Raw genomic sequence first — 27,167 nt, forward strand, 5'->3', positions numbered from 1 at the left:
GAAAATGAGGTGAGGTTCAGTCAATGGTCAGATTGCAAAAAAAAATGTTCTTGTGTTGTTCTAGTTTTCAGTCATTGAATGTGAAGAGAAAGGGAAATTGAAGAGCTTGTAGGACAGAGAGCAAGTTCACATTTAGGCAGTCCTCTGACACTGTCCTCGACCTCGATTGATCCTTTCGTGTGAGAGCACATTAATAACATTAATAACTGTTGTCCACAAAGACCCACTGCTGCATTTATGCAACATTCTGATAAAACTGTTTTTATATTTTTGAAAGTTAATATTATTATTAATATCATATTGTTGAATGTTGTGTGAAAGTGTGTCTATTACTAAACATGTTTAGACTTTGACAACAAAATATTACAAATCAAATACTTCTACATTTGATCATAAACAATCAGCAGTACTGTATGTCAGTAGTCAATGGCCATATTGTGTGATTCAGATGGCAAATTCCTTTCAAAAGTGTTAAGATACATATTTGAGCTATTAGATAAGTTTGATAAAGTAGAAAGTAATATAAAGTATGAACTGCTTCAATGTGTAACCTATAACATGTACTGATTGTGTTCCAGTTGGTCTCTAAGGGTTAAAATGCTGAACATGTGAAAGACTCTTTGGCCTGGTGTCATGTTGGAGTTTAGCCGGTATATTCAGTATAGCAGGTTTTTAAATGTGTCAGATGTACAATACATTTTTTTTCATTGCACATTCATTTACCCTAGACACACAAAAGCTTATGATGAACAGTTGTCTCCATTTCAATTCAATGAGATGCTAATCAGAGTTTGTTTAGGGAATAATTAATAATTAATATTCATCCTCTTCAGTGTGTCTCTTTTGTGCATGAGGTTTGAGCTTCACTGAGAGCCGATAGATACGATCAGCTAATAATGTTCAGGTTTCATGCTGTACATTCATAGAGGAGTGTCTGATTGTCTTTATCGATTGTTAGATTGTCTTATGATTATATGATTTGTTTTTTAATCACATAATCATTATCTACTGTATTCTTTATAATTGGTTTTAACATGATTATTTTGCCCATTTGTAAAAATGTGCAGAAACTGCAATCATCATATTTGCCATTGTGTGATAATGCAAAGTAAAATAAAAAAGATTGTTAATGCAGTGGTGACAGTCATGTACTGTAAGTAGATTTGGGGAATCCTGATCAACTGCATTTGCAAAAATGAATGGAAAGTCCACTGACAACTGCACTTTGGTGGCTTGATAAGTATCATTTATCGTCTGGAATCCATTCTGCTCTCCTAAAACCTCTAAAATGTGAACAAATGACAGGGAACCTGACTATCAGGTTTGACTACACGAACAAGGAAATACACAGTTCTTCTCATGATATGTTCATACTTTACTGTAGTTCAGACGATGAAATGTTCTTTATATCAGTGCCAAGTTAGTGCCAGATTTACTGTGTGTTATTTAAAACTTAACTTTATACATAATGCAATAAATAAACAATACATTTATTTAATAATATTTAAAATACACTCCTGTTCATTTCATGCTTCATAATACATTAATGTTAATTTATTCAGCTTGTTAAAAAAAAAATATTAGTATGCACAATTTCATACTAACCTGGATTTGCTTTAAATGCTGTTCATATAATGCATTAAACTTCCCATTTTGACAAGGGAGAATGTAAAATACATATTACAGTTTTTTTTTCTGATTGCTAACAAACTATAACTGATACATTCACTAGAACAATTAATTCAGTTCTTAAGAAAACATTTCTCAAAACTATAAACACATTTCAATTTTCTCAACGTTTTCTGCAAAAATTCACACAAAAAAAAGCCCTAATTTTTCACCATGGTTTAATCAAGTTAACGTTCAGAAGACAAAAGTACAGATTATAATTAACTCAAGTATTCACTTATTGTGAACTCAAACAACACAAATGTATCCATGCATAAACATTATAGAAACCCCTCACCCCGGAACTTAAATACTAACACTGATGAACACTAATGACAGAAACACAGGTGGAACAGATGATAATTAACTAGACACAGGTGATACAACTGAACTAATAACGACGGTGAAGATGACACGTGACACGACAGGCAGACAAGTCCAATGAAAACAAACTAAATAGAACACAACAGTGACAGATATAGATATGGCCACAGATGATTATGTGATTTGAAAAATGCATCCTAACACCGGTGGGAGTGACACTGAACAGTGAAACTATTTTCTTTTTAGAGCTGCTTTACAGCAGAATTGAACTTTGTCTGCATCATTATCATTATTGCAATCATTATTTTCCTGTTTATCCATTTAAAGCTGCTTTGAAACAATCTGTATTGTATAAAGTGCTATTTAAATAAAGGTGAGAGAGAGCTGAAGAAAGTAGGGGGAGGGGAGTAGAGGAAAATAAAGGGTAGGGGACTCAAAGAACATTTGTCATTACAGTACTGTAGATGAGAGACCTTTGACTGTAGCACATGTTTTGCACCCTTCTACATTTGTAGTCGACTACTGTATTTTTAAAGCACTGAGAGACGACTGCCTTGGACAAGAGTACAGCCTTTTGTTAGAACTGCCATAGTCCTGTAAATATGGTCATCTATCCATCTGTCCGTCCATCCGTCCGTCTGTCTATCTATCTATCTGTCTGTCTGTCTGTCTGTCTATATCTGTATGTCTATCTATCTATCTATCTATCTATCTATCTATCTATCTATCTATCTATCTATCTATCTGTCTGTCTGTCTGTCTGTCTGTCTGTCTGTCTGTCTTCAATGTGCAGGTGAAGAATGTGGAACATTCCTAAATAGTCAAATAGTTTCTTCTCCGGTAAACCTGTGAATATAGTGTTCACTTCCTTAAACTTTCCAAGGCCAGAGCTGATTCTTTACTTTAAATGAAATGATCAACCATGGGACGTGCATGTCTTATGAATGATGTTGTGTCAATTCAAACAACATTAAATATATACATATATGACAATTATGACATGTTCTCACTTTAGGAAAGTACCAGCATTTGTCTGTTTGGCCTAATTTTATGTATTCTCTGCGGTCTTTGTAAATTAGTTTCCATGATTAGGATTTGTTGCTGTTTCTCATTGTCTTTTTCCTTCACTGTCGAGACCCAAATATTAGACACCCATTTGTCTAATGCTGATCTCCAAACGAGCATGCCGTTTCCCAGATGTTTTAAAAGGCATTGCAGTTTACTTTATGGTTTAGCTTTGAGGTGTTAGTTGCTTTCAAAATACATTTCATATGCATTTTTTTTGCATTTCTGTTATGATCTTGCTAGTTTGCAACTTACAAACCTTGCCTTACTTGACCACTGCCTGCATCCTTCCAGATGTCTTAGGGATGAACTCTAAAGCTTTTAATGAGACCATTATTTAAACTAATAATTAATTACCATCATTAAATTAACATCTTTCCAGTGACTTTTGGGTCACTCACCGTGTGTTTTAAGGTACTATATTTGTACATTTGCTTTTGGAAAAACTGCTAAACCAATCAAACTGGCCCGTCATCATTCCATCTAGATTAACATCTATTCGAACACAGAGATGTTTGTATGAATGCAGGCGTACACGAGGAAACTGTCAGTTCAAATAACAAATATCTCAATGTCACATGAAAAACTGGTTTAAGCTATTGTTGAGGAATTACATCTAGTTCCAGTAAAGGTCCACCTACAGTTATTAATAAAGGCACTGATAAGATCGTGAGCGCTGCAGTTCAGCATCACTGTATTGAACTGCTGAAGAGAGAAACTCATAGACCAGTCATCAATCTGAGTTTGCTCTGCAGCAGCATCTGACCTCAGGTAAAGTCACTTCTGTTTTATCCCTTTTGGTCACCAACTTTGGATGGATCTAAATTATTTTGTAAAGTTTAAATGTTTTCTATATTTTGTAAAATTTGCCTTTAAGTATCTGTGAATTTTATAGTTGTTTTACAAATGTGCAAAACAAAGAAAGAATAAAATATAAGAAACATACTTCATGTGTCTGTATGTGCGTGTGTGTGCAGGTGCCGTTCGTCACAATGAGGTTTCTGATCTCACTGTGTGTGTCACTGCTGATGCTGATTAATGGTGAGTGTTTTAATCTGTCTGTAAAATGACTCAATATTTTCCCAATAATAAATAATTATTCTTATATTGTGCATTTAACAGGTGAAATGATCAATGGACAAACAACAGGTACAATAATTATTTCACTTTATCTAATCTTCAAATTCATCCTTTATTTTCCATTCAAAATGTAGAAATAAAAGTGGTAGAAATAATTAGTGTGGTAAAAGTTTTCCTATTGATATAAAAACTTATAATATTTTAGCACAAATTGATATTCACATACTGTAAAAATGTATTTTAATTTTAACAATTAAAGACTGCAAAAATGTGACATTAAAAACGTGTTAATTGGTTAACACTAAGTTCCTGTACTATATGTAAAAACTGTATTAGATCTAACTTTACATTTTAATAAATATTGTTAAATGTACCATTTTTAGAAATAAAAAGACCAATCTTCTTATAATTTACAGTGAAAAACTGTACACTAACATTCCCTAATTCCCTCCATGGCACTTCATATTTGATGGTTTTAATTTTAATATTATTTTTCTTTTTAGTTTTTTTCTGATCAGTTGTGTACATTAGGGTTTTATTTTACATGCTATGTTGTTAAATGCATGTTTGTTGCATTTTAGTGTCGTGTGACTGTTACCATGATGGTGTTTTGTGTGTGTGTGTGTGTGTGTGTGTGTGTGTGTGTGTAAGACACTGCGTGCGCCTTCTTTATTTTAGTATTTACCTCAGCTTGTGGAAAAGCTACTTGTGATGTTCTTTGATGCATCTTGTTTTTCTCTTTACCACCAGTACAACACGATCTCATGAAAATGCGTATCTATAGCACGAATGATATTTCTCGTATCATTTATACGCCAAAAAGAGTTTTTGTGTGCAAATTATGTGTGGAGTGCGTGCGTATTACACGCCATAAAGTGCGTATCATATGCACGCAAAAAAACTGCCTATCATATGTACGCAAAAAAATATTTTTGGCGTATAAATGATACGAGAAATATCATTCGTGATATAGATACGCACTTTCCAGTATTATGGTGGATGTCAGTATATGCATTTTTTTTTTTCTTAAATTACAGTTTTAAATTGTACAATTTACAGGTTTGTTACGGCCTCCCCTGTCTAGGGAAGCAAAAAATAAAGAATTTAAATAAACTAAACAAATGAAACATTTCAGAGGCCCTGTCTCCCGTCCAAGCACTATTAAAAAAAAAAAAAAACTCAATCTTGCAAAATAAACCATAAAAATGATAGTAACATTTTAGAATAATGGTCTGTCATTAATAAGTAACTATGCAGGAAGTAATGCAGGACTAATGAGTGGTACTACATTAACACTTCAGCTACTAGGCCTACTATTAACTAATTAACAAACTTAACTAATCAGTAAGTAATATCATAGTATTTAGGAGATAGTTCCTTATTGTGTAATCATTAATATCTTAATGAGACTAGCCTCATTAATAACTATTAACTAACTGACAATTTATAAGGAACATTATTGTGTGTCTGAGATGTAATCAGTCATCATTTGGACCATTTGGACATTTTTTAAAAGTAAAAGCCATCAAAAACATCTTTTCACTTTAAAATAATGGTACAGATCACTAGTAGGTCCTGCAGTATGGAGGGATTATTGGGTCAGATTTAAAACTAAAAGTCTAAAACTAAAAGTCTTAAACGAAAACTAAAAGTCTAAATTTGAAACTTAAAGTCTAAGTCGAAAACTAAAAGTCTAAGTCGAAAATGAATTTGGTATTTAGGATTGGGCATTTGGTATTTAGGATAGGGCATTTTGTATTTAGGATTGGGCATTTGGTATTTAGGATAGGGCATTTTGTATTTAGGATTGGGCATTTGGGCATTTAGGGATTTAGGATTGGGAATTTGGTATTTAGGATTGGACATTTAATCATTTAGCCATTTAGGATTTAGGATTGGGAATTTGGGGATTTAGGATTGGGCATTTGAGGATTGAGGATTGAGGAGTGTATGCAAATAAGGAGGCGTGGCCCAAATACTGAAGGCTGGGTTTGAAATGGCTGGTGCGCAGAGGCACCTTATGGACAGCAGAGGGAGCTCCCAGTGCTAAGGAGCACTGTAATGAAACCAAACAGAGCGAGTGAGCAGGGCTGGAGCGAGTACGGTACTTTACAATGTGATAACTTCAACTTAATGACAGCGTTGTAACATTTATGTGGCCTCACACACAAAGTCACCAGTGAAAGGAGTGCTATCGGTCTGACGACGAGAATAACTATTATTATTATTATTAATAGTGAGTGCGCGCGCGCGGCTGGGGCTCTCTCTCTCTCTCTGCTCGTTCTTATGCCCTGTCAAGCGCGCCCTTGTTAAACTGACATATGCAAATGACAAACTTTCACTATATGATGGTTAAACTGTAATTAATCCAATAACGATAGGAACCACCTGTTTAAGCATAAGTTGTAATAGACAGCAAAAAGGTATAGTAATAAAGAAGCTGCTTGTCTCTTGCCACGACTTTCACAATATCTGTGTACTGTTACAATAGATCTGCGCGCGCGCACTCACTATCAACAACCGTTGTCATTGTCAACAAACGTCAAGCTTCCCCGTACTTTTTGACAAGCGTCCTTCACAGGGCGGCCAGAGCTTCTTTGCAGCTCAAGTCGGCGGCGTTGTGAACGTACAGTTACTGTTTCCTAACCTTGTTTTTTTTCTGATGCGTTGCATTAAAATATATATATTTTTTACTTGGCTTGGTTGAATTCCGATGTAGAATGCGGTCTGTTATTTCTTGATAACAGACCGCTGCGAAGTATAACACACCGTTGCCATGAAAAACAGAGCGTTGCTATGGACGCGGAATGGACTATTTTCTTTAGCGGAAGCAATACAATCGTTTTTAAATCAATAAACTCCTTTTTAAATCAATATTTTGTGTCAAATTATTTATGTATTTTGTAGGTAGCCATGTATTAAGTGGGATAATGTATAGCGAGGCGGTTGTTATAGCGAATAACAACCCCGACGACAGGCTGATTCAAGTTCAGCCTGTCGGGGTTGTTATTCGCTATACATTATCCCTTACATAAAGTACAGTCCTCGCTCCAGCCCTGCTCACTCGCTCTGTTTGGTTTCATTACAGTGCTCCTTAGCACTGGGAGCTCCCTCTGCTGTCCATAAGGTGCCTCTGCGCACCAGCCATTTCAAACCCAGCCTCCAGTATTTGGGCCACGCCTCCTTATTTGCATACACTCCTCAATCCTCAAATGCCCAATCCTAAATCCCCAAATTCCCAATCCTAAATCCTAAATGGCTAAATGATTAAATGCCCAATCCTAAATACCAAATTCCCAATCCTAAATCCCTAAATGCCCAATCCTAAATTCTAAATGCCCAAATGCCCAATCCTAAATACAAAATGCCCTATCCTAAATACCAAATGCCCAATCCTAAATACCAAATTCATTTTCGACTTAGACTTTTAGTTTTCGACTTAGACTTTAAGTTTCAAATTTAGACGTTTAGTTTTCGTTTAAGACTTTTAGTTGTAGACTTTTAGTTTTAAATCTGACCCAATAATCCCTCCATACTGCAGAGTCACTAGGTAACACTTGATTAATTTGTGATGCATTTTATGTCCACGTTGCGAGTAAAAAAAAAGACAATTGTTCACATCTCAGACACATTAATGCTGTGATTAGTAATTAATTAGTAATTCTTTATAATTTATTGATTTACTGATTGAGAACTCAGCCAGCGCAGTTTCTCAAGAGCGGCTGCACGATCCCTGGGCTGCGTTCAGCCCAGAAAAAAAAAAAAAACGTTTTTTTGAACGGAAACAGTGGTGCGTTGAACACCCTGTTCTGATGACGCAAGAGTTTAAACTATGGCAGTTGAGAAGAATATTCTTTGTGTTCTTTTTGAATAATTTTCAGAGCCTGATGAAAGGGGTATAAATACGTGTTTAATACTGCAAAATATGCTCAATGTTACAGTCAGTGCCCTTGCCGTCCAGAATAAAAGAGAAAATCCCAAATCGAGTGAAGTGATTTGTGGAACCTGTAGTTCCCTTTCGAGAATGTCCACTTCATATTACGTAGCTATATGCAGTGGGAAAACTCCTTTTCTCGAGAATATTGAAGCCATTAATTTAAAACGCAGTGCAGCTGCACAGCCAGCATAATACAGAGCTGTCTAGTGCGCTGATTGGCTGGGCTGCGGTAACTGCACAAACCTATGGCGAAGCGTTGAGGAAGCGCGAACTTGTCAGGATGCTTCGCTCGTTGCGCGCGAAGACGGACTATATGCGCAGGCCTGGTTGCTGACTATAAAGCGGCCCATTTTGCCATAGGAAATCAGATTTATTGCACTGATCTTCTCCATACAAAGCCTTCACCTTCGCCTTTGACGAGCCCAGCAGCGTTACGAGCGACTCTGCCTAGCAGCTCAGCGGATGACGCCTTCCTGCTTACAGCAACTCTGCGCCGCTCTCCTGATTCACCATTTCCCTGTGGCCATCCTGTGAAACGCGCTATATCCTTTAAAGCTATCTCAGTGCTCGCTGCAGCGTCACTTGAAAGAGCAAATCAGTCAGATGAGCCAGAGCTAGTGCGGACGCCGAACTTCTCCGCGTCCTCACCAAGGCCGTCGAAGACCTCGGCCCACCAGGAGCCGCCTTGACGAATGGTTCCTGCCGGGGCGCCAGCAGGCCCCTCAACAGCGTCCAGCCCCGTTCTTCCCAGAGGTGCATAACGAGCTGACCTACTCAGAGCTGACCTACCTACTAACGAGCCCCCTACTCAGCCCGCCTGTGCTCTTCAACCTCAGCCACGCTGTCCACCATTGGCGGCGCTGAAGAGAGAGGGTATGAGAAGCTGCCCCATCTAGAGGAAGCTGTGGCCGCCCATCTTTGCCCGCCCACCGCTGTTGGATGGAGAGCCAAGGCGGTTCATCCTTTAAAGCCGTGCAGAACCACCTTAACTCTCGTCGGCCGGGCTTACATCTCCGCCGACCAAGCTGCTTCGGCTTTGCAAACGATGGCAGTCCTCCAAGTGTTCCAGGCCAAACTCCTCCGCTCTATGGACGAGTCTGGTCCGGACCCCGCAGCCTTCAGGGATCTGCGCAGCGCCACTGACTTGGCCCTGTGTGCCACAAAGACCACTGCCCAGGCCATTGGCAGAAGCATGGCCAGCCTGACTGTGCTAGAGTGCCATCTCTGGCTAAAACTGACTGACAAAGATGCAGACAGGGCTGCCTTCCTGGACTCCCCGATCACGAGCGCTGGTCTCTTTGGCCCCGTGGTGAAGGGATTCTCGGAGCGCTTCACGGAGGCTCAGATGTTGTCTCAGGCCATGCAACACTTCCTGCCAAAGCGCTCCAGTTCGGTGTAGGGTCGCCCAAAGAAAGCGTCGACCCCACAGCCAGCTAAACCAACGACGCCAGCGTCTCAGCCCCGCCCACCGGCTGAAACCAACCGGCGCTCACAGTCTGCTAAGTCCTTCCCGTTCCCGGAATGTCAGGGCCCCTGACCAAAGATTGTGTTTGACCCTGAGCCTAGGAATCCTTCCTAGTCTACTGACGGGAGGGAAAAGAAAGATGTTAAGTCTCGCCAGACCCCCTCCAGAGAAAGCTCTTGCTCTTTTCCCAGACTCCTCTTCAGTTCAGGAGGCTGGCGATGTTCACAGTGTAGCCAATGAGCCCATCAAAGTTCACGCACCCAAGCACACAAACGCTGTTTTAACAACGGCCCAAATAAAGCACAAAAAGAGCATTTTTTTACTTCAAAATATAAGGGTGATCGGGTCCCCGCTACACAGCAAATGTCATTCAGCTCCTGATCACTCGGACAAAGACCTGGGAAGCCATCCCAGAGGTGTCAAAATGGGTATTAAACATAATAAAATGAGGCTACTCTTTCTGCAGTTTGCTCGCAGACCACCACGCTTTCATGCAGTGGTCGAAACATCGGTGAGGAGCAATGTAACTCACGTCCTCCACAAGTATTAACCCCTTAAACCCTAAGTGTCCCACCGGTGGGACACTCGCACCACGAAAATAATTCATGATCAAATTACTAAGCAACCACTGAATGTAATAACACAAAATAGATATCATTTTAAAGCTTTGAATCTCAGCTTTTGCATCTATCCATTTTATTCAACTCCTAACAGGCGCTGAGTTATTCCTCTAAAACGGAGTGTAACGCCGGCGGGCGCCACCTAGCTATGAAAAAATTAATTGTCATATTTTTCAAAACTACTGCATTGATTAACACAAAATAGGCATCATTTGAAAGCTTAGAGTCTAAACTTTACAATGAATGTAGCCATTATGATTATCTCCAAAGTAGTGCTGAGTTATTTGCTGATAAAATGAAAAAAAATAATCATAATTTATGAGGGAGAGGAAATTATTATGTACTGCAATGTGTCAAAAACATCATACAGCTCAGATAGTCATGTGTCATATGTCATTTGAAAGGTCTCAATGAGTAGAATACAACAAGCATAATTGTTTCAGATTTTTTACTAAACTTGAGCAAGGTTTTTGTAAAATAAACCCCTCAAGAGACCCATGGGTAAACCATATATGGATGCTGAATTTTAGACACATTTCCGCTTGTAACTTCATGAAACATGCTCCGATTGTGGAAAATGACACTATTTACAGCAGATGCTTACAATTAAAATGAGTCCAAACTCAACATAATCCATCACTCAGAACTAAAGATATTCCTCATAAAATCCACAAACACACGTAGCCAAGCGTAGCTTAGACTTGGCCTTTTTACTCGTATCTTCATGAAACATACATCGATCATGAAAAATGACACATCGTTATTTACAGCAGATTGTTAAAGGGATACTCCACTTTTTTTGGAAATAGGCTCATTTTACAACTCCCCCAGAGTTAAACAGTTGAGTTTTACCGTTTTCGAATCCATTCAGCCGAACTCCGGGTCTGACGGTACCACTTTTAGCATAGCTTAGCATAGATCATTGATTCTTATGAGTCCAGTAGCATTTCTTTCAAAATGACCAACGAGTTTCAATATTTTTCCTATTTAAAACTTAACTCTTCTGTAGTTAAACCGTGTACTAAGATCGACGGAAAATGAAAAGTTGTGATTTTCCAAGCCTATGTGGCTAGGAACTACTCTCATTCCGGCGTAAGAATCAAGGAACTGTGCGGCCGTACCATGGGTGCAGCAGGCGTAATGATATGATGAAGCACTTGCCGTCAACAAACCAACGTGACAACCTGCTTGCACAGGGAGCGTGCCTTGTAGCATGGAGACATTTGTGAGAGACGATTTAGATGACATTTACTTTGCTGATCCCGAACCGTATTTATTCGAACCGGAATACACTGAAGATGAGCTTTTGGAACGCGAAAGGCAAGAAAGTATGGCTGAACAGACTGGGGAAGAAGGGAGGAAGAGAGCAGATTCGAAATGGTGGTGCAAGTGTGGGTCTTGCCAACCTATGCCAACCGAAAGTGAGTGCTTGTGTTGTAACGAGTGGGACCAGGTCTTACCATCGATGACAAGGGTCGATCTACCTGATGAGGAAGTGACATGTGTCGCAACATCCGAGGACTTCTTAGTGATGCTGCATCCTGCGGTGGTCGATTTTTTTTTCCGGTTTGACAAAATAAACTAAAATACACAAATGGTTTCTAAAATGGGTCTTAGAGAGAAGAAATAGGGGGGTATAATCCAGGCAGGTGGGTTGAAACGGGCCTGCCCAAATAAGACCCCCCCCCCCCCATACTAAATCTGCCCATGTTAATAGAGTGAAATGTAGCATTTTACACACAGTATTGCTGGTGTAGGTGTATCAGACCCATTTTAGGAACCATTTGAGTGAAGAAATAGGGGGGTATAATCCAGGCAGGTGGGTTGAGACGGGCCTGCCCAAATAAGACCCCCCCCCCCATACTAAATCTGCCCATGTTAATAGAGTGAAATGTAGCATTTTACACACAGTATTGCTGGTGTAGGTGTGTCTAACCCATTTTAGGAACCATTTGTGTATTTAGAGAGAAGAAATAGGGGGGTATAATCCAGGCAGGTGGGTTGAGACGGGCCTGCCCAAATAAGACCCCCCCCCCCCATACTAAATCTGCCCATGTTAATAGAGTGAAATGTAGCATTTTACACACAGTATTGCTGGTGTAGGTGTGTCTAACCCATTTTAGGAACCATTTGTGTATTTAGAGAGAAGAAATAGGGGGGTATAATCCAGGCAGATGGGTTGAAACGGGCCTGCCCAAATTGTACCCCCAGCCCCCAAATACTAATCTGCCCATGTTAATAGAGTGAAATGTAGCATTTTACACACAGTATTGCTGGTGTAGGTGTGTCTAACCCATTTTAGGAACCATTTGTGTATTTAGAGTGAAGAAATAGGGGGGTATAATCCAGGCATTTGCACCTGCCCAGCCCACACTGCCAAAAGAACCAAAACCTGGTTCAATGACCATGGTATCACTGTGTAATTACTGTGTGATTTTATGTAATATTCTAATTTTCTGAGATTTTGATTTTGTGGATTTCACAAGCTGTAAGCCATAATCATCAAATTTATAACAAATAAAGGCTTGAGATATCTCATTTTGCATGTAATGAGTCTATATAATATACAAGTTTAACTTTTTTAACGGGAATTACTGAAATAAATCAACGTTTTGATGATATTCTAATTATATGACCAGCACCTGTATGTGTACACGTTTTATTATAACAAAAGAAGGTTCGTATTGATAAACTGAATTTATTTTGTAAGGCATAACACTTTATTGCAAAATTCAGCTAATACACAGGCCTACTGGGTTTGCATCTAAGCAGAAAAAAAGAAGAAGAAGAAAAAAACAACTGGAAAAAGACGCGTTATCAAAAGAGATTTGCAACGGACATACCAGTCTCGTTTACGATTATAGGGTTGAAAAGTAATTAAATACGTTTCTGAGTTAGCACTGCCATCTACAGGAAAATGCATAGATTTTGGAGTTGGAATCAGTGAAGCATTTGACCGGACTTTTTGTGTTTCAGCTGCCATCTACTGGAAACACAGCGGTCTGTCCGCGTGCACGCGACAGGGGGTAGTCTCGTGACGGGGGGTCGGAATTAGGCACAACACCTGTATCCTGAAAGTTTGGACGGGGTGGTGGATTTTATTCCCTTCCCGAAACCTAAAACCCAAGGGGAGAAATGCCGGGCGTCATCTTCATTTATATAGCGCTTTTAACAATGTAGATTGTTCCAAAGCAGCTTTACATTGATAATAGGAAATTAAAAGTAAAGTCTTTTGGCTTTATAGCAGCTCTAGAATAAAGTTATTGTCCAGCTCGTGGATCAAGCAGTGTGATTAAAGGCAAGACGGAGGCTCACTGACACTGACATAACTTAACGTTACTTAAAAATATATTTCAGCATTTTGTTAATCGACGGCCAAACTAGTTATGTTACCCCAATCCGATCGCGACTCTCCCGGTGTCTAGTAAAAGTAAAAGGTAGTTAGTAAAAGGAGGGAACATCAGGGGGCTTGCCGGAGATCTCCAAGGAAAAGGTTGGTATGCAAACTTAATCAGTTCATAACAGTAACATTAGTCACTTACTGTATATGACCCACGACGTGTGAGCGGTAGCCTGGCGCACTAAAAATATAAGCGGCCGCGGGAGAATGTTATCATTGCAAAGTGGTCAGGCTAATGTCTTGTGTTTATTCCACAATACATATGGATAAGCTGTTTGATTTATAAATATTAGAATATTTTCACATTTCACTACCTTGCTGGCTCAATTTGTGTGTTTCCCATTTGAATGGTCAGTGTATGAGACGGCTGCTGCTTGCGCTGGGACCTAACGTTATAGACTTTAGCTTCAATTTTGATGAAATTATTCTCTAATCGTTTGCATATTATGGAGTGGATATATCCCTCGAATGCATACTGCAGTCTTGTTCTCTCATATTTGACTAAAGATGAGAGAACAAAAATGACTAATTATCTCCTTAGGAATGTCTGAAACCAGTGCATACATACTGTAATAGACATGCCAGGCGCAAAAGCTTGACAGGCGTAGCAACAGTAACTAAGGAGGGCGGGGCTTAGCGAAGGGTCAATTGTTAAATTACTTTTTAGTTTTAGTGAGAAGTTCCTATGACATTATCATGTAATGACACTGATGGTACACAGCAATTACCTTAACAATCACACTTTATATTAAGTGGACAGTTCCTGCAGAGTTACCATGTGTAAGTACACTGTTATTATAGTGTTACACAGATGATTAGGTTTTGCATATTACGCAGTAAGTTGTGACCATTTTACACTTTATATTGAGTGGACAGTTTCTGCAGAGTTACTATGTAAGTACACTGGTATCACAAGGGGAAACTTTAGTTGTAATTCAACATTAGTCCTGCCAGTCATAAATACATGGTATACACATAGAATCATCATGGTTTTCATAAAGTTTCAGTGTATTCCAAACTGGTAACTGCAGAATTTAAGACCGCTTGTGGAAGTGGAATAACTTGTGTAAATACATATCGTTGTAAATACATATACAATTGTCTCTACACAATTGTAATTCATGTTACACTTACTGAAGTGAAAAAAAGTGTTGTTACTTACACATACCATTCTGTGGGTTGTTACATATGTGTAGTTACACAAATATTACAGCTGTAGATACTATGTACCAATGTGTACTTACACTGTAGTTACAGTACATACTATGTACACATGTAGTTACCATGTAAGTTCACAGGTATTAGGGCTACTTAATATAAAGTGGGACCGACAAATATTTTTCATATTTATAGACGGATCAAAGATACCAGATTCTGGGGTGACTGGTAGGAATATATATTCCAGAATTTGAAATAAGCATAATCAAAAGATTATCAAATAATTTAGCAATATATACAGTAGAATCAGTCACAATAATGGTTGCATTACAGTGGACAGAAGATGATAGACCAGATAGAGTAATTATATGTTCAGTCTATGTCAGCACTTAATAGTTTAGTATCAAATAAATCCATTAGAGAAGACATGATTAACAATATGACATTAAATTTGTGAGAGAACGGTATAAAGGATACACTTCTTGAAGGTTTTGTCAGTTTATTTAATACATCCCAGTTTTACCACCCCAATATCTTCTCTTTCAGACAGACACAGATGTTAGATGTTTACCTGTACTCTTGTTTTTGACACATCAGTGAATAAGTTAATGAGTCTTTTTTCTTTATTCTCTCAGAACCCACAACTTCCATCTCTGATCCATGCTATGATTATAACACTCTTGATGAATATTGGAGAGACATACGGCAAAACCAATACTATGGATATGATGACACTCTTGTTGAATGGAGTGGCTGGTATCGGCTGTATCTGAATGGAGAAAGTGCCCAGATGTCTGAGTGGTGTGTGAGTTATGTGGGATGTGGTGGTGACACTGGACTGTATCTCAGCGGTTCTCATCCAACACTTGAGGATGGAGTGGAGACCCGTGAAGTTGTGGGAACTCATTCATGGTGGTGGGGGTGGTGGGGGTATTCCAATCAGTGCGGCGCCTACAGTTCCACATCCATCCGAGTCAAAGCCTGTCCAGGAGATTATTACGTCTATGAATTTGTCAAACCCAACATATCACCCCCTCGGCCTATGTACTGTGCAGGTACAATTTTAACCCTTTTCTTTGGGATATTTGTTATGATTATTTATTTCACTATAATGAGCTCTATCTGTTAGCTGATTTAACATTCATCTTTTGTTTTATAAAAATAATCATGTTTTAACTAGTTATAATCAGTGGTTTGCAGTCCATTATCTATTCTGTATAGTAGGTTATGTTACAGATCAATAGCACCTCGATCTCTTTATCACAAAATTCCTCAAATCACACTTTAGGCCATTTGCTTAATAATTAATATGTATACTGTTTATGAACACATCATAATATTACTCAACAGTCTCTTATTGCAGTCAAGTCTTTGTCAGAAAAGTCTTATTTGCATAGCTTTTAGCAATTTTTTGCCAATGTTGCTCTGCCTCTACAGGCTGCTGTCAGCTACTGTATATTTTCCCCATTTTGAGCCTGAAAGTACACAGATGGTTAGAATATAATTGTTTAAAATTATGTAATTAACTGTCATAATAGGTTTTAGGATGTACAACTCTTTTATATACAGTATAAGCAATATATTTAATAATACTTTTGCAAACTCCATGACAGTTGCTTTCCAAAGCATCAGCAGTGATCCCTGCTACAACTATGAGTCTCTGGATCGTCCCTGGAGAGCCAACAATGAAAGTGGAGATTACATTTGTGATGAACTTTTCTCCTGGAATGGCTGGTACCGGCTTTTCTACTATGGAATGGACATCCGGATGCCAGAGACCTGTGTTAGTTCATTCACCTGTAACACATACATCAATCTGTGGCTCAATGATCCTCACCCTCAGATAGAGGATGGAGTGGTGACCAGGGAGGTCTGTGGTAATTATTATTGGGGAAGCTGCTGTGAATACAAGTCAAGACCCATCAGAGTGAAAGCGTGTCCTGGCAATTACTATGTCTATGAACTTGTGAATCCAGTATGGGGGTGTTCAGGATACTGTACAGGTACTGTGGTTTCCTCATTTATTTAAGTATTTCAAACCTTTTTGTAAGTGATTTCTGTCATGACATGAATTTCCTTCTTTTTAGATGTCAACACTATTTCACAGGCGGTTTCCACTATAAGTCCAGATATATTCACTGGATCCAGCATCACCTTGAGTAAGCTGCAAATAATATATATGAACGAATATATGAGTGTTATTAGAATTATATATATTTTTCCCCAATTAAAGATTTGCATTAGAGTGAAAATGGCCATTTTTATGCATACAAATTTTCACTATTACACAGTCACATTGCATGAATGATTTAACAATCTCATGATTATAACTTTTTCACTGATTCAGATTTTCACTTGTGAACTCTCTCATTGTAATATAACTTGTTTGTTTTGGTCTCATCATCTCTCTCTAACAGATTATGACCCGTGTAATAACTACAACATATTAGACAACTACTGGAGAAGCACACTCAATTATTGGTCTATGTATGGATTCATATCTGATCATGATGACACTCGTGTAGAATGGGATGGCTGGTATCGACTCTTCATTAATGGATCAAGTGCTCAGATGCCTGAGTGGTGTTTTTATTACATGTCATGTGGAGGTTTTAGTTCTCTGTGGCTTGGTGACTCTCATCCTCGGCTAGAAGATGGAGTTGTTACTCGTGAAGTTTACGGCTCCCGTAATGATCAGTGCAGTCGCTACAGATCCGACCCAATCCAAGTCAAAGCTTGTCCTGGAAATTATTATATCTACAAATTTACCAGACCAACTCTTTCAATCCCAGCTCCTGTATATTGTACAGGTATATTCATTTATCTTTATATCTGACATGCTTGTCATGAATTGTATTGATTTATATTCATATTATTCATTTGAATATATTTAATCTGCAATATATAATGCTCTCTTTCAATTTTTTCCTTAATAGTACCTTTCTCCACCCCAAGTGTCGACCCCTGCTACAACTATACCAGTCTGGATGAGCCTTGGAGATCCACAGACAATTATTCCTACTATGGCATGTGTGATTATAATGTGGAGTGGAATGGCTGGTACAGGATGTTCTACAATGGTGAAAATACTCAGATGCCAGAATCATGTGTAAATCAAGGCATGTGTGGCACTTATGAACCACTGACGCTCAACGGCCCTCACCCACAGCTGGAAGATGGAGTGGTCACCCGTCAGGTCTGTCTCTCCTCATGGAGCGGCTGCTGTACTTACACATCCCACCCTATAAGAGTCAAAGCCTGTCCAGGAAATTACTATGTGTATGAGTTTGTCAAGCCGATATTTTGTGGAGCTTACTGTGTTGGTGAGCACTTACTTGTATGAACTTCAGCTATTTACTTTTCTGGATTCTGTTTGAATTGAAATGAAATGATTGTTGTTAATTTAAAATGTTCCTAATACCAGAAGCCTCAAACCAGTCCATCTCATCAACAACAGAGACAATCCCATCCATAGAAACCATTACTCCACCAATCACAACCACTGGTAAAGTCTTGCTTCCTTCATAAACTCTTGAGCATCTTTTTGGACATGTATTTTTATTTAACATGATCTCTTGAAATATTCCTAATCACATTAAGTAAATTCATAGCATAATTAATTTCTGCAGAAAATATTTACAAAAATCACAATAGTAAAAAGCAATACAGCTCACAAATGATTATGCAATTCAAACTCTTTATATTTTAATGCAAACATAATGCATTTTTAGACAAAGTGAATTACTGAAACTTGTTAACAGTGAAAACTAAACCACCAGTGTTTCTCAAACTCTGTTCAAAACCCGTTTACATACCCCACCATTAGAAAGAGGGCAATTACTGCATGTACAGATATATATATATATATATATATATATATATATATATATATATATATATATATACAGTGCAATGCATAAGTGAATACACCCATGCTAAAGTTGACTAAAAAGAGGAATAAAAAATCATATTTTAGAAATTGAACTTAATGCCTTAATTTAAAAAATTAGGAAAAATCCAACCTTTAAGGACACCAATTTTCTTTGTGAATGAATAATGTATCGTAATAAATAAATGTTCTTCCTTAAAATACATGGTGCATAAGTGAGTACACCCCTATGTTAAATTCCCATAGAGGCAGGCAGATTTTTATTTTTAAGTATTTTTTGTAAAAAATTTTTAGGATACTATGCATCCTGATAAAGTTCCCTTGGCCTTTGGAATTAAAATAGCCCCACATCATCACATAGCCTTCACCATACCTAGAGATTGGCATGGGGTACTTTCCATAAGATCATCTCTCAATGCAAATCAAACTAGCTTTTAGGCTAACTGAAATAAAATCATGCCAATCTCTAGGTATGGTGAAGGCTATGTGATGATGTGGGGCTATTTTAATTCCAAAGGCCAAGGGAACTTTATCAGGATGCATAGTATCCTAAAAAAAAATTACAAAAAATACTTAAAAATAAAAATCTGCCTGCCTCTATGGGAATTTAACATAGGGGTGTACTCACTTATGCACCATGTATCTTAAGGAAGAACATTTATTTATTTACGATACATTATTCATTCACAAAGAAAATTGGTGTCCTTAAAGGTTGGATTTTTCCTAATTTTTTAAATTAAGGCATTAAGTTCAATTTCCAAAATATGATTTTTTATTCCTCTTTTTAGTCAACTTTAGCATGGGTGTATTCACTTATGCATTGCACTGTATATATATATATACAGTATATATATATATATATATATATATATATACAGTATACAGTATATATATATATATATATATATATATATATATATATATATATATATATATATATACTGTATATATATATATATATATACTGTGGTGTCAGGGAGTGATCCCTGCCATCGCTCCGCCATCAAGAGATGTACTGGGGTTAAAGGAGCGAAACATCCATGACCGGTGGTCCCCAGCTGATGACCCATTTTATGCCCAGAGAGGTGCTCAGAGGAGCACACCTGCACAAAAGGCACCGGTGGAGGTGTGTCAGGCAGCAATGCCCAGCAGGTCGACCATCAGCCTGTATTTCTATAAACTACCGGTCAAAAGTTTTAGATCGGTAAGGTTTTTAATGTTTTTAAAAGAAGTATCTTCTGCTCACCAAGGCTGCATTTATTTGATTAAAAATACAAACAAAAACAGTCATATTGTGAAATATTATTACAATTTAAATCAGCTGTTTTCTATGTAAATATATAGTAAAGTGTAATTTATTCCTGTGATCAAAGCTGAATGTTCAGCATCATTACTCCAGTCTTCAGTGTCAAATGATCCTTCAGAAATCATTCTTATATGATTTGATGCTCAATAAACATTTATGATTATTATCAATGTTGAAAACAGTTTTTTACATTTTAATTTCATGATGCTATGATGAATAGAAAGTTCAAAAGAACAGCATTTATCTGAAATGGAAAGCTTTTGTAACATTAAACACTACCGTTCAAAAGTTTGGGGTCAGTAAGAATTTTAATTTTATTTTTGGGGGAAATAAATAAAATAAATCAATACTTTTATTCATCAAGGATGAGTTAAACTGATCAAAAGTTACAGTAAAGACATTTATAATGTTAGAAAATATTATAGGCTATTCTAAATAAATGCTGTTCTTTTGAACTTTCTATTCATCAACGAATTTTAATGCACTACACAACTGTTTTCAACATTGAAAATAATAATGAATGTTTTTTGAGCATAAAATCAGCATATTAGAATGAATCAGCTTTCATCTGAGGAATAAATGACATTTTAAAATATATTAAAATAGAAAACAGTCATTTTAAATTGTCATAATATTTCACAATAATACAGTTTTATTTTTTTATCAAATAAATGCCTTGGTGAGCAGAAGAGACTTCTTTTAAAAACATAAAAAATCTTACCGATCTAAAACTTTTGACCAGTAGAGTGTGTGTATATATATATATATATATATATATATATAGTGCGTTCATAATTATTATGCAAGTTGACATGCTGACAATTTCTGTCAGGACCACTACCGTCAAATACGATTGACAATTACCATACAGTTTGGATTGGCGGTATGGTTCCGTTCTGGGCAAGAACTCCCTGCGCATCCATGCAGCCTAGCATGGATAAGAGCAGGGAGAGCAGCAATAATCCCCCTTGGGGTAAACAGAACAGAACCAACATGAAAGTTTGCAAATATATTTAATTCAAGATTTTAAAGTACAACATAATCAAGAATTTATTCTGATTCAAGGGGAATCAGAATGCCAAATCCTGACTGCATGGGCGAGAGGAGGAGCTGGGGATGGAGGAGGGTAATCGCTCCTGAGAAACGCGATAGCTGCTGATAATACTGAAGGAGCTTATATATGTATATGGTGATAGGTGTCATATTCCTATAGGTAGATGTGAATCAGCTGAGGGTCAGCTGATGTGAGCTTGACTAATGTGACCTGCCAGAACTAACGCTACGCTTGATTTTTTTTTTTCTACAAACAAATTTTACCAATTCCAAACCATTTTCCAGAATGGCAACCTACCTGGAGTCTCCAGAAGTACAAAGGTGTCAGGATCTCAGAGATTTTGTTATGGTAAAGAACCATTTCAGCTTGTGATTCTTATTAAGTGTGTTACATATTTCAGGATTCTTTAGCAAAGTCTCTGAGATCCTAATATATTGTACTTTTGGAGACTCCAGGTTGCAGTTCTGAAAACTAATGGCACTGGAGACTAAAGCGTTCCTGATAATAAGAATCAGAGTGTGATTTGATATCCTTTTATACATTCATACAGTTTTAAAGTATATTGTTGTTCTTTGACTTAATGTCACTTACTATGGTTTTTGGTGAGATTTTTGGACCCCCTGGCTATTTTAGACAGACCCCAGTTTGAGAAATGCATGAAAAACATGTCAAATGAAATAATTAGCAAATAATACATGCAAGTGTAATAAGCCATGAAATTGAATCAAAAGCAGAGATCTAGTAACAATATATTTTTTGCAGATTAGTAAAAAAAACAACAACAACAAAAAAAAACATTTGAAATGGGGGCAGTGTCAGTTCTAAAGTAAAGACGTTTTAAAGTTGAAAGACAAAATTCTCCTTTTCAATCAACAGTCTGTGCAGACCATCACCACCTGAGAATAATGTTTTTGCAAATAAGTGGAAAAGAGTGTTTTGAAAACACTGACTTCGTGCAAATTGCAAAGGGACTCAGATTTGCCTGTTTTTATCTTGTTTTGTCAGCTAGATAAAAGAAGTTGTTCTAAAAGCTCACGACAAATCGTCTTCAGCTTCAGCTTAAAATGCAAATGAAACAGTGATGTTAAGTAAAGAGAGTAAACTGTTTCATAACATAACCACTGCAAAAAATACACATAAAAAAACATTAATTTATTCATTTCGCAAAATATATTTTTTTAATATTTCCATGACAACAGCTCCCCCTGTTGACCCCTGCTACAACTACAGTATTCTGGATGATTCATGGAGAGCCACCAACAATCAACATTCCTCTGAAATAATGTGTGACGCTTGGGTCAGCTGGAACGGCTGGTACCGTCTCTTCATTCAGGGTCAGAGCGTTCAGATGCCAGACACATGTGTTGATGAGTTTAGTTGTGGCACTGCTGCTCCACTGTGGCTGAACGGAGGACATCCAACAGTTGAGGATGGAGTGGTCACTCGAGATGTCTGCGGTCACTGGGACAATAACTGCTGCTATTTCCAATCCAATCCCATTAAAGTCAAAGCCTGTCCAGGAGATTATTATGTCTATGAGTTTGTGAGCCCAACTACCTGCAGTTTGGCATACTGTGCAGGTAAATATATTTACATGTGCCCTTTGTTTATGTAAGAGATAATGTTTTTTTTTTTTTAAATCTAATAATTATCATTTATTTCAGATTCAAGCAACATAAACACTACCACTACTACTGTCACGCCAGAGACAACCACAACCGAAATTACAACAACAGAAACTACAACCATGGACACTACGACTGGTAATATGATGTATTGTGTTACAATATGGAGGATTATTGATTGGCATTAGCAAATCAGATTAATATTATGGGTTTGTGATGCATGTACATAATTTAAAATAATTTATAAAGCTATATAGGCTATTATATTATATTATCAGTCATATTAAAGTGATTCAGCCATAGGCAAGAGGCCAAAGGTAATCACAGACATGCAGATATAGGTCATAATGCTGTATCATATGTATTTCATTATGCAGAGATTGCAAATATTATTATGGGGACATTAAGGTAATTGTATTTGAAAAATTATGACTATGGCAGTACTAATAAATATTCAATACTGTTTTGTGTTTCTCTCAGACAATGGCATCAATATTACGAGCCGATTTTATCCATTTGGAACTGGAGACTCAGTAAATGGACGCATTGATGATGGAAGTTCATCTGTTATATACCTCCAGCAGCCATTTATATTTTTTGGGCAAACATACAACCAAATTTATGTAAGTCAATCTGATATGAAAGGATATTGGAATATGAGTGTCTAATACATATGTCTATAAACTCTCTTTGAGAAAAGGTAAATGGGAAAATGACCATTCACTGCTGTTTAAAATACTGCTGCAAATAATTTAGCATATTTTATAAGTATCCTCCACATGATAATAAGACCTCTTCTATTTCAGGTTAACAACAATGGACACTTGACTTTTGACGGGGCATGGTACAACTTCTCTCCATACCAGTTCCCAGCTTATGGAGGGAAAGACCTCATTGCTCCATTCTGGACAGATATTGACAACCGTTTGAATGGTGTTATCTCATATCAACAGTACACCTCTGGCAGTGTCCTTACACAGGCGACCCAAGACATAAACCAATACTTCCCTGACTTGAGTTTCTCTGCTTCATGGGTCTTTGTTGCAACATGGGATAGAGTTGGATACTTCTACAATTCAGGAGCAGTAAGTAGAACAATTTGATACCATGGAGACCGTCATGCACCCATTTAAAAATAAAAATTGGTATACCACATGTTTTTTTGCTTCACTAAAAAAAAAAAATATATATATTATTATTATTTGTCTTTTTTTAAGGAAACATCTTTCCAAGTGGTTTTGATTACAAATGGCCATCTCTCATTTGTTGTAATGAACTACGGTGCAATCGCTCCAACGCAACAATATGTACAGGTAGGCACAAGATGACACTGATATGATGTATTGAACTGTTTATGACCTAATAATCAGACATCTCAATGTCTTCCTTATCATTAGGCTGGTTATGACACCATCGACTCAAGTCACCATTTCTCAATTACTGGATCACTCCAGAATGACATCACAAGCCTACCATACAGCAGCAATATCAATGTGCCAGGCAGATGGGCCTTCAGAACAGATCATGGAACACGTGGTTGTCAGTTTAATGGTAAAACTTGCATGAAACATTTGCTATTTTCTAGAAGACTATGAATGACTTATTCCAATGTAATTATATCATGCTAGTGAGCCATAGGTGAAGCCTTCCAGTAATTACACATTACTTTTGGTGTTTATATTCATAAACGCTTTGTTATAGGTTTTCCAGTGCAGCTGGGAGACTCCTTCTGGAGTGATTCCACCTGTCAGCAGAGATGCTCCTGCACCAGAGGAGGCATCCAGTGCAGCTTTGAGCCCTGTACTTATTCCCAAGCTTGTCGTCCAGCTGCTTTCCAATACTCTTGTCAGAACATTCAGAGACAAACATGCACCATCTCGGGTGATCCTCACTACTACACCTTTGACAATCAGATATTTCACTTTCAAGGAACCTGCACATATGTTCTGTCTGAGGTTAGTAATTTTAGTAATGTTGCTATGACTTTCTATTTATTGTAGAAGAGATAAAAAAAAAAAAGGGAATCTTTTACTTATTCTGAATTTTGTCATTGTTTAGGCATGTGGAAATGGTTTGCCGTACTATCGCATTGAGGGGAAAAACGAGCATCGGGGTAGTACACATGTGTCATGGACTCGGATGGTCAGAGTATTTGTCTATAATGAAGAAATTGAATTGGTCAAAGATCACTATTATGAGGCAAAGGTAATAATCACTGTATTGCTGTAGTGTTGAGCTGAGTTCAGCCATCCATCCATCTTCCTAATTTCTTTTTTGTCAACATTGTCAAGGTTAATGGGACCTTTCTAGCAACACCATTCACCCTCCACAATGGATCCATCCAAGTCTATCAGTCAGGGTTTTCCTTGGCCATCAGCACAGATTTTGGTCTCCTAGTGACCTATGATGCATATAGCTATGTCACCATCTCTGTACCTTATGACTATCAGAATGCCACATGTGGTCTGTGTGGGAACTATAACCTACATCCTGAAGATGACTTCCGTTCAGTCTCTGGGGAGATCTTGAGCTCAGATGTTGACTTTGCCAACTCTTGGAAGGTAGAGGGGGACACAGATCCTGAATGCCATGATGTCAGGTGCACAGGTCTCGCTTGTGCGGTTTGTACCAGCAGTGAAATGAGCCTTTACAGTGACACAAATCACTGTGGAATCCTGGGAGATGTTTCGGGGCCTTTTGCATCTTGCCATTCTGTGTTTTCACCACAGACCTACATAGAGAACTGTGTCTATGATCTTTGCTTAGGAGGAGGTTACCAGCCTATTCTGTGCCAGGCTCTCAATGTGTATTCTGCTCAGTGCCAACAGCAGGGTGTACAACTTGGACAGTGGAGACAACCAGGCTTTTGTGGTAAGTGCCATCTTTATTATGACCGCCGCTAGCGTAGCTAGCGAAAGCGGTCATATAGGGATTGTCAAAGTTTTTTTTTTTTTTTTTTTCGTCATCTACTGAATTTTTCGTCAACGATACCAGGGACACCGAAACACCGGGGAACATGAAATTTGGTGGGCATGTAGCCCCACTAGACTTTTACGGAAAAATTTCGTTTGGTCCCTGGGGGCCACTCTCCCCCCCCCCCGCGCTGGGCCCCCCCAAACCCAAAAAATGCAGTTTTTCCTAAATAACTACCTGAACCGTGGCACCGAGGATGAAGACATTTTTATGGTATGTTGGTCTTAAGGGCCCACATCAACCTAGCCCATAATCACTCATTTGTGATTTGCGCCCCTCCCATAAAAAATGAAAATGCAATATTATTCTGCTTTAATCGCCCCTATCTTCAGTTGAGATGTTCAGAACTGCACCATATTTCATGTGTATGATTAACTTGACATCCTCTGGGGGTATGCTAAGTTTCGTAGAATTTCATCCATGGGGGCGTATAAAATAAATTCATTTATGTGCACATTTGACTGTACACTCATCGGCCTGTAGATGGTGGTGTTGAGCGAAGGGTTGCTGGTTTAGGATGATACTGTCACTAAGGTTGCCAACTGTCCCGAATTAGGCGGGACGTCCCGTATTTTGGGCCTAATTTATTTGTCCCGTGCGTGACCTCCCGTGTCCCGTTTTTTGACAAGCTGATAAACCACTGACTGATACAACAACAGCAGCAGTGCTGACCATGACACTTGAGAATGATCACCGACACCTGTCATCATCCAATCACAGCTTTTTTTAATCACTGTTTTGAGACAAATCATTGTTTGATTTGCGAACATCCTCTGCCGTCTGGTCGCTTCCGCTTCAAGCCGGACTCGTCTCGCGCTAACGGTAATTTCCTTTCACTGTCCACGTTTTGATTTCGGCTAATCAATTTTGGCGAATGCAAACAACGTGATTATTGTTCATGAGTCTAACATCCAGCTACGCAAGAAAACATGTAATCTACCTGAGGGAATAATATGCTCAAAAAACATTTCTGATTATTATTAATGTTTTAAAGCTTTTAGAAAGTACATAGAAAGCTTTTGTAACATTATCTTAACTGTCACTTTTGATTAATGTAATGCATCCTTGCTGAATAAAAGTAGGCAATTACTTTATTTTTTTTCCCAAAAAATAATCTTACTAACCCCAAACTTTTGAACTGCCTAGTGTATAATGTTAAAAAAGCTTTCCATTTTAGATAAATGCTGTTATTTTGAACTATGGTTTGTTTGTAATGTGACTTTTTCATGTATGACATTAAAATTATTTTTAGAATTAAATGCATAAATAGGTTAAGCAATACAAATGTGTTTATGTCTGATAACCTTTTAAACACAAACTTAACTGCAGACACTGAAATGACGTACACTGTGTGATACAGTACAAATATTTTGAGTGTCCTTCATTTTCCTATAAATAACCACGATTGTCCCGCATTTTCCTTTTCTGAAGTTGGCAACCCTAACTGTCACACACACACATGCAGGAATACAAACAAACGCAAGCATGCACACACACTGACATCCACACGCACAGACACACACCCATACACACACATACACATCCACATGCACAGACACACACACACAAACATACACGCGCACACACATGTACGCACGCATAC

At 37.9% G+C, this 27,167-nt stretch overlaps 1 protein-coding gene across 1 annotated transcript in view; it reads left to right on the top strand.

Moving 5' to 3' along the window:
* The first annotated feature begins 3,732 nt into the window (after positions 1-3,732).
* The window catches only part of LOC311095866 (alpha-tectorin-like), a 40,571-nt gene continuing 17,136 nt past the window's right edge, over positions 3,733-27,167 (top strand). The window contains exons 1-18 of the mRNA XM_084134706.1: positions 3,733-3,828; positions 4,035-4,098; positions 4,180-4,206; positions 15,353-15,772; positions 16,331-16,720; positions 16,805-16,876; positions 17,135-17,527; positions 17,654-18,040; positions 18,142-18,222; positions 22,166-22,546; positions 22,631-22,729; positions 23,072-23,214; positions 23,398-23,676; positions 23,809-23,904; positions 23,989-24,142; positions 24,293-24,546; positions 24,650-24,796; positions 24,883-25,462. Coding sequence (XP_083990832.1) covers positions 4,050-4,098; positions 4,180-4,206; positions 15,353-15,772; positions 16,331-16,720; positions 16,805-16,876; positions 17,135-17,527; positions 17,654-18,040; positions 18,142-18,222; positions 22,166-22,546; positions 22,631-22,729; positions 23,072-23,214; positions 23,398-23,676; positions 23,809-23,904; positions 23,989-24,142; positions 24,293-24,546; positions 24,650-24,796; positions 24,883-25,462 — 3,952 coding nt within the window. The 5' untranslated portion in view covers positions 3,733-3,828; positions 4,035-4,049. The remainder of the gene's footprint in view (positions 3,829-4,034; positions 4,099-4,179; positions 4,207-15,352; positions 15,773-16,330; positions 16,721-16,804; positions 16,877-17,134; positions 17,528-17,653; positions 18,041-18,141; positions 18,223-22,165; positions 22,547-22,630; positions 22,730-23,071; positions 23,215-23,397; positions 23,677-23,808; positions 23,905-23,988; positions 24,143-24,292; positions 24,547-24,649; positions 24,797-24,882; positions 25,463-27,167) is intronic.

This window comes from Abramis brama, assembly GCF_963993115.1.
Source record: "Abramis brama genome assembly, chromosome: 14".
NCBI lineage: Eukaryota > Metazoa > Chordata > Actinopteri > Cypriniformes > Leuciscidae > Abramis > Abramis brama.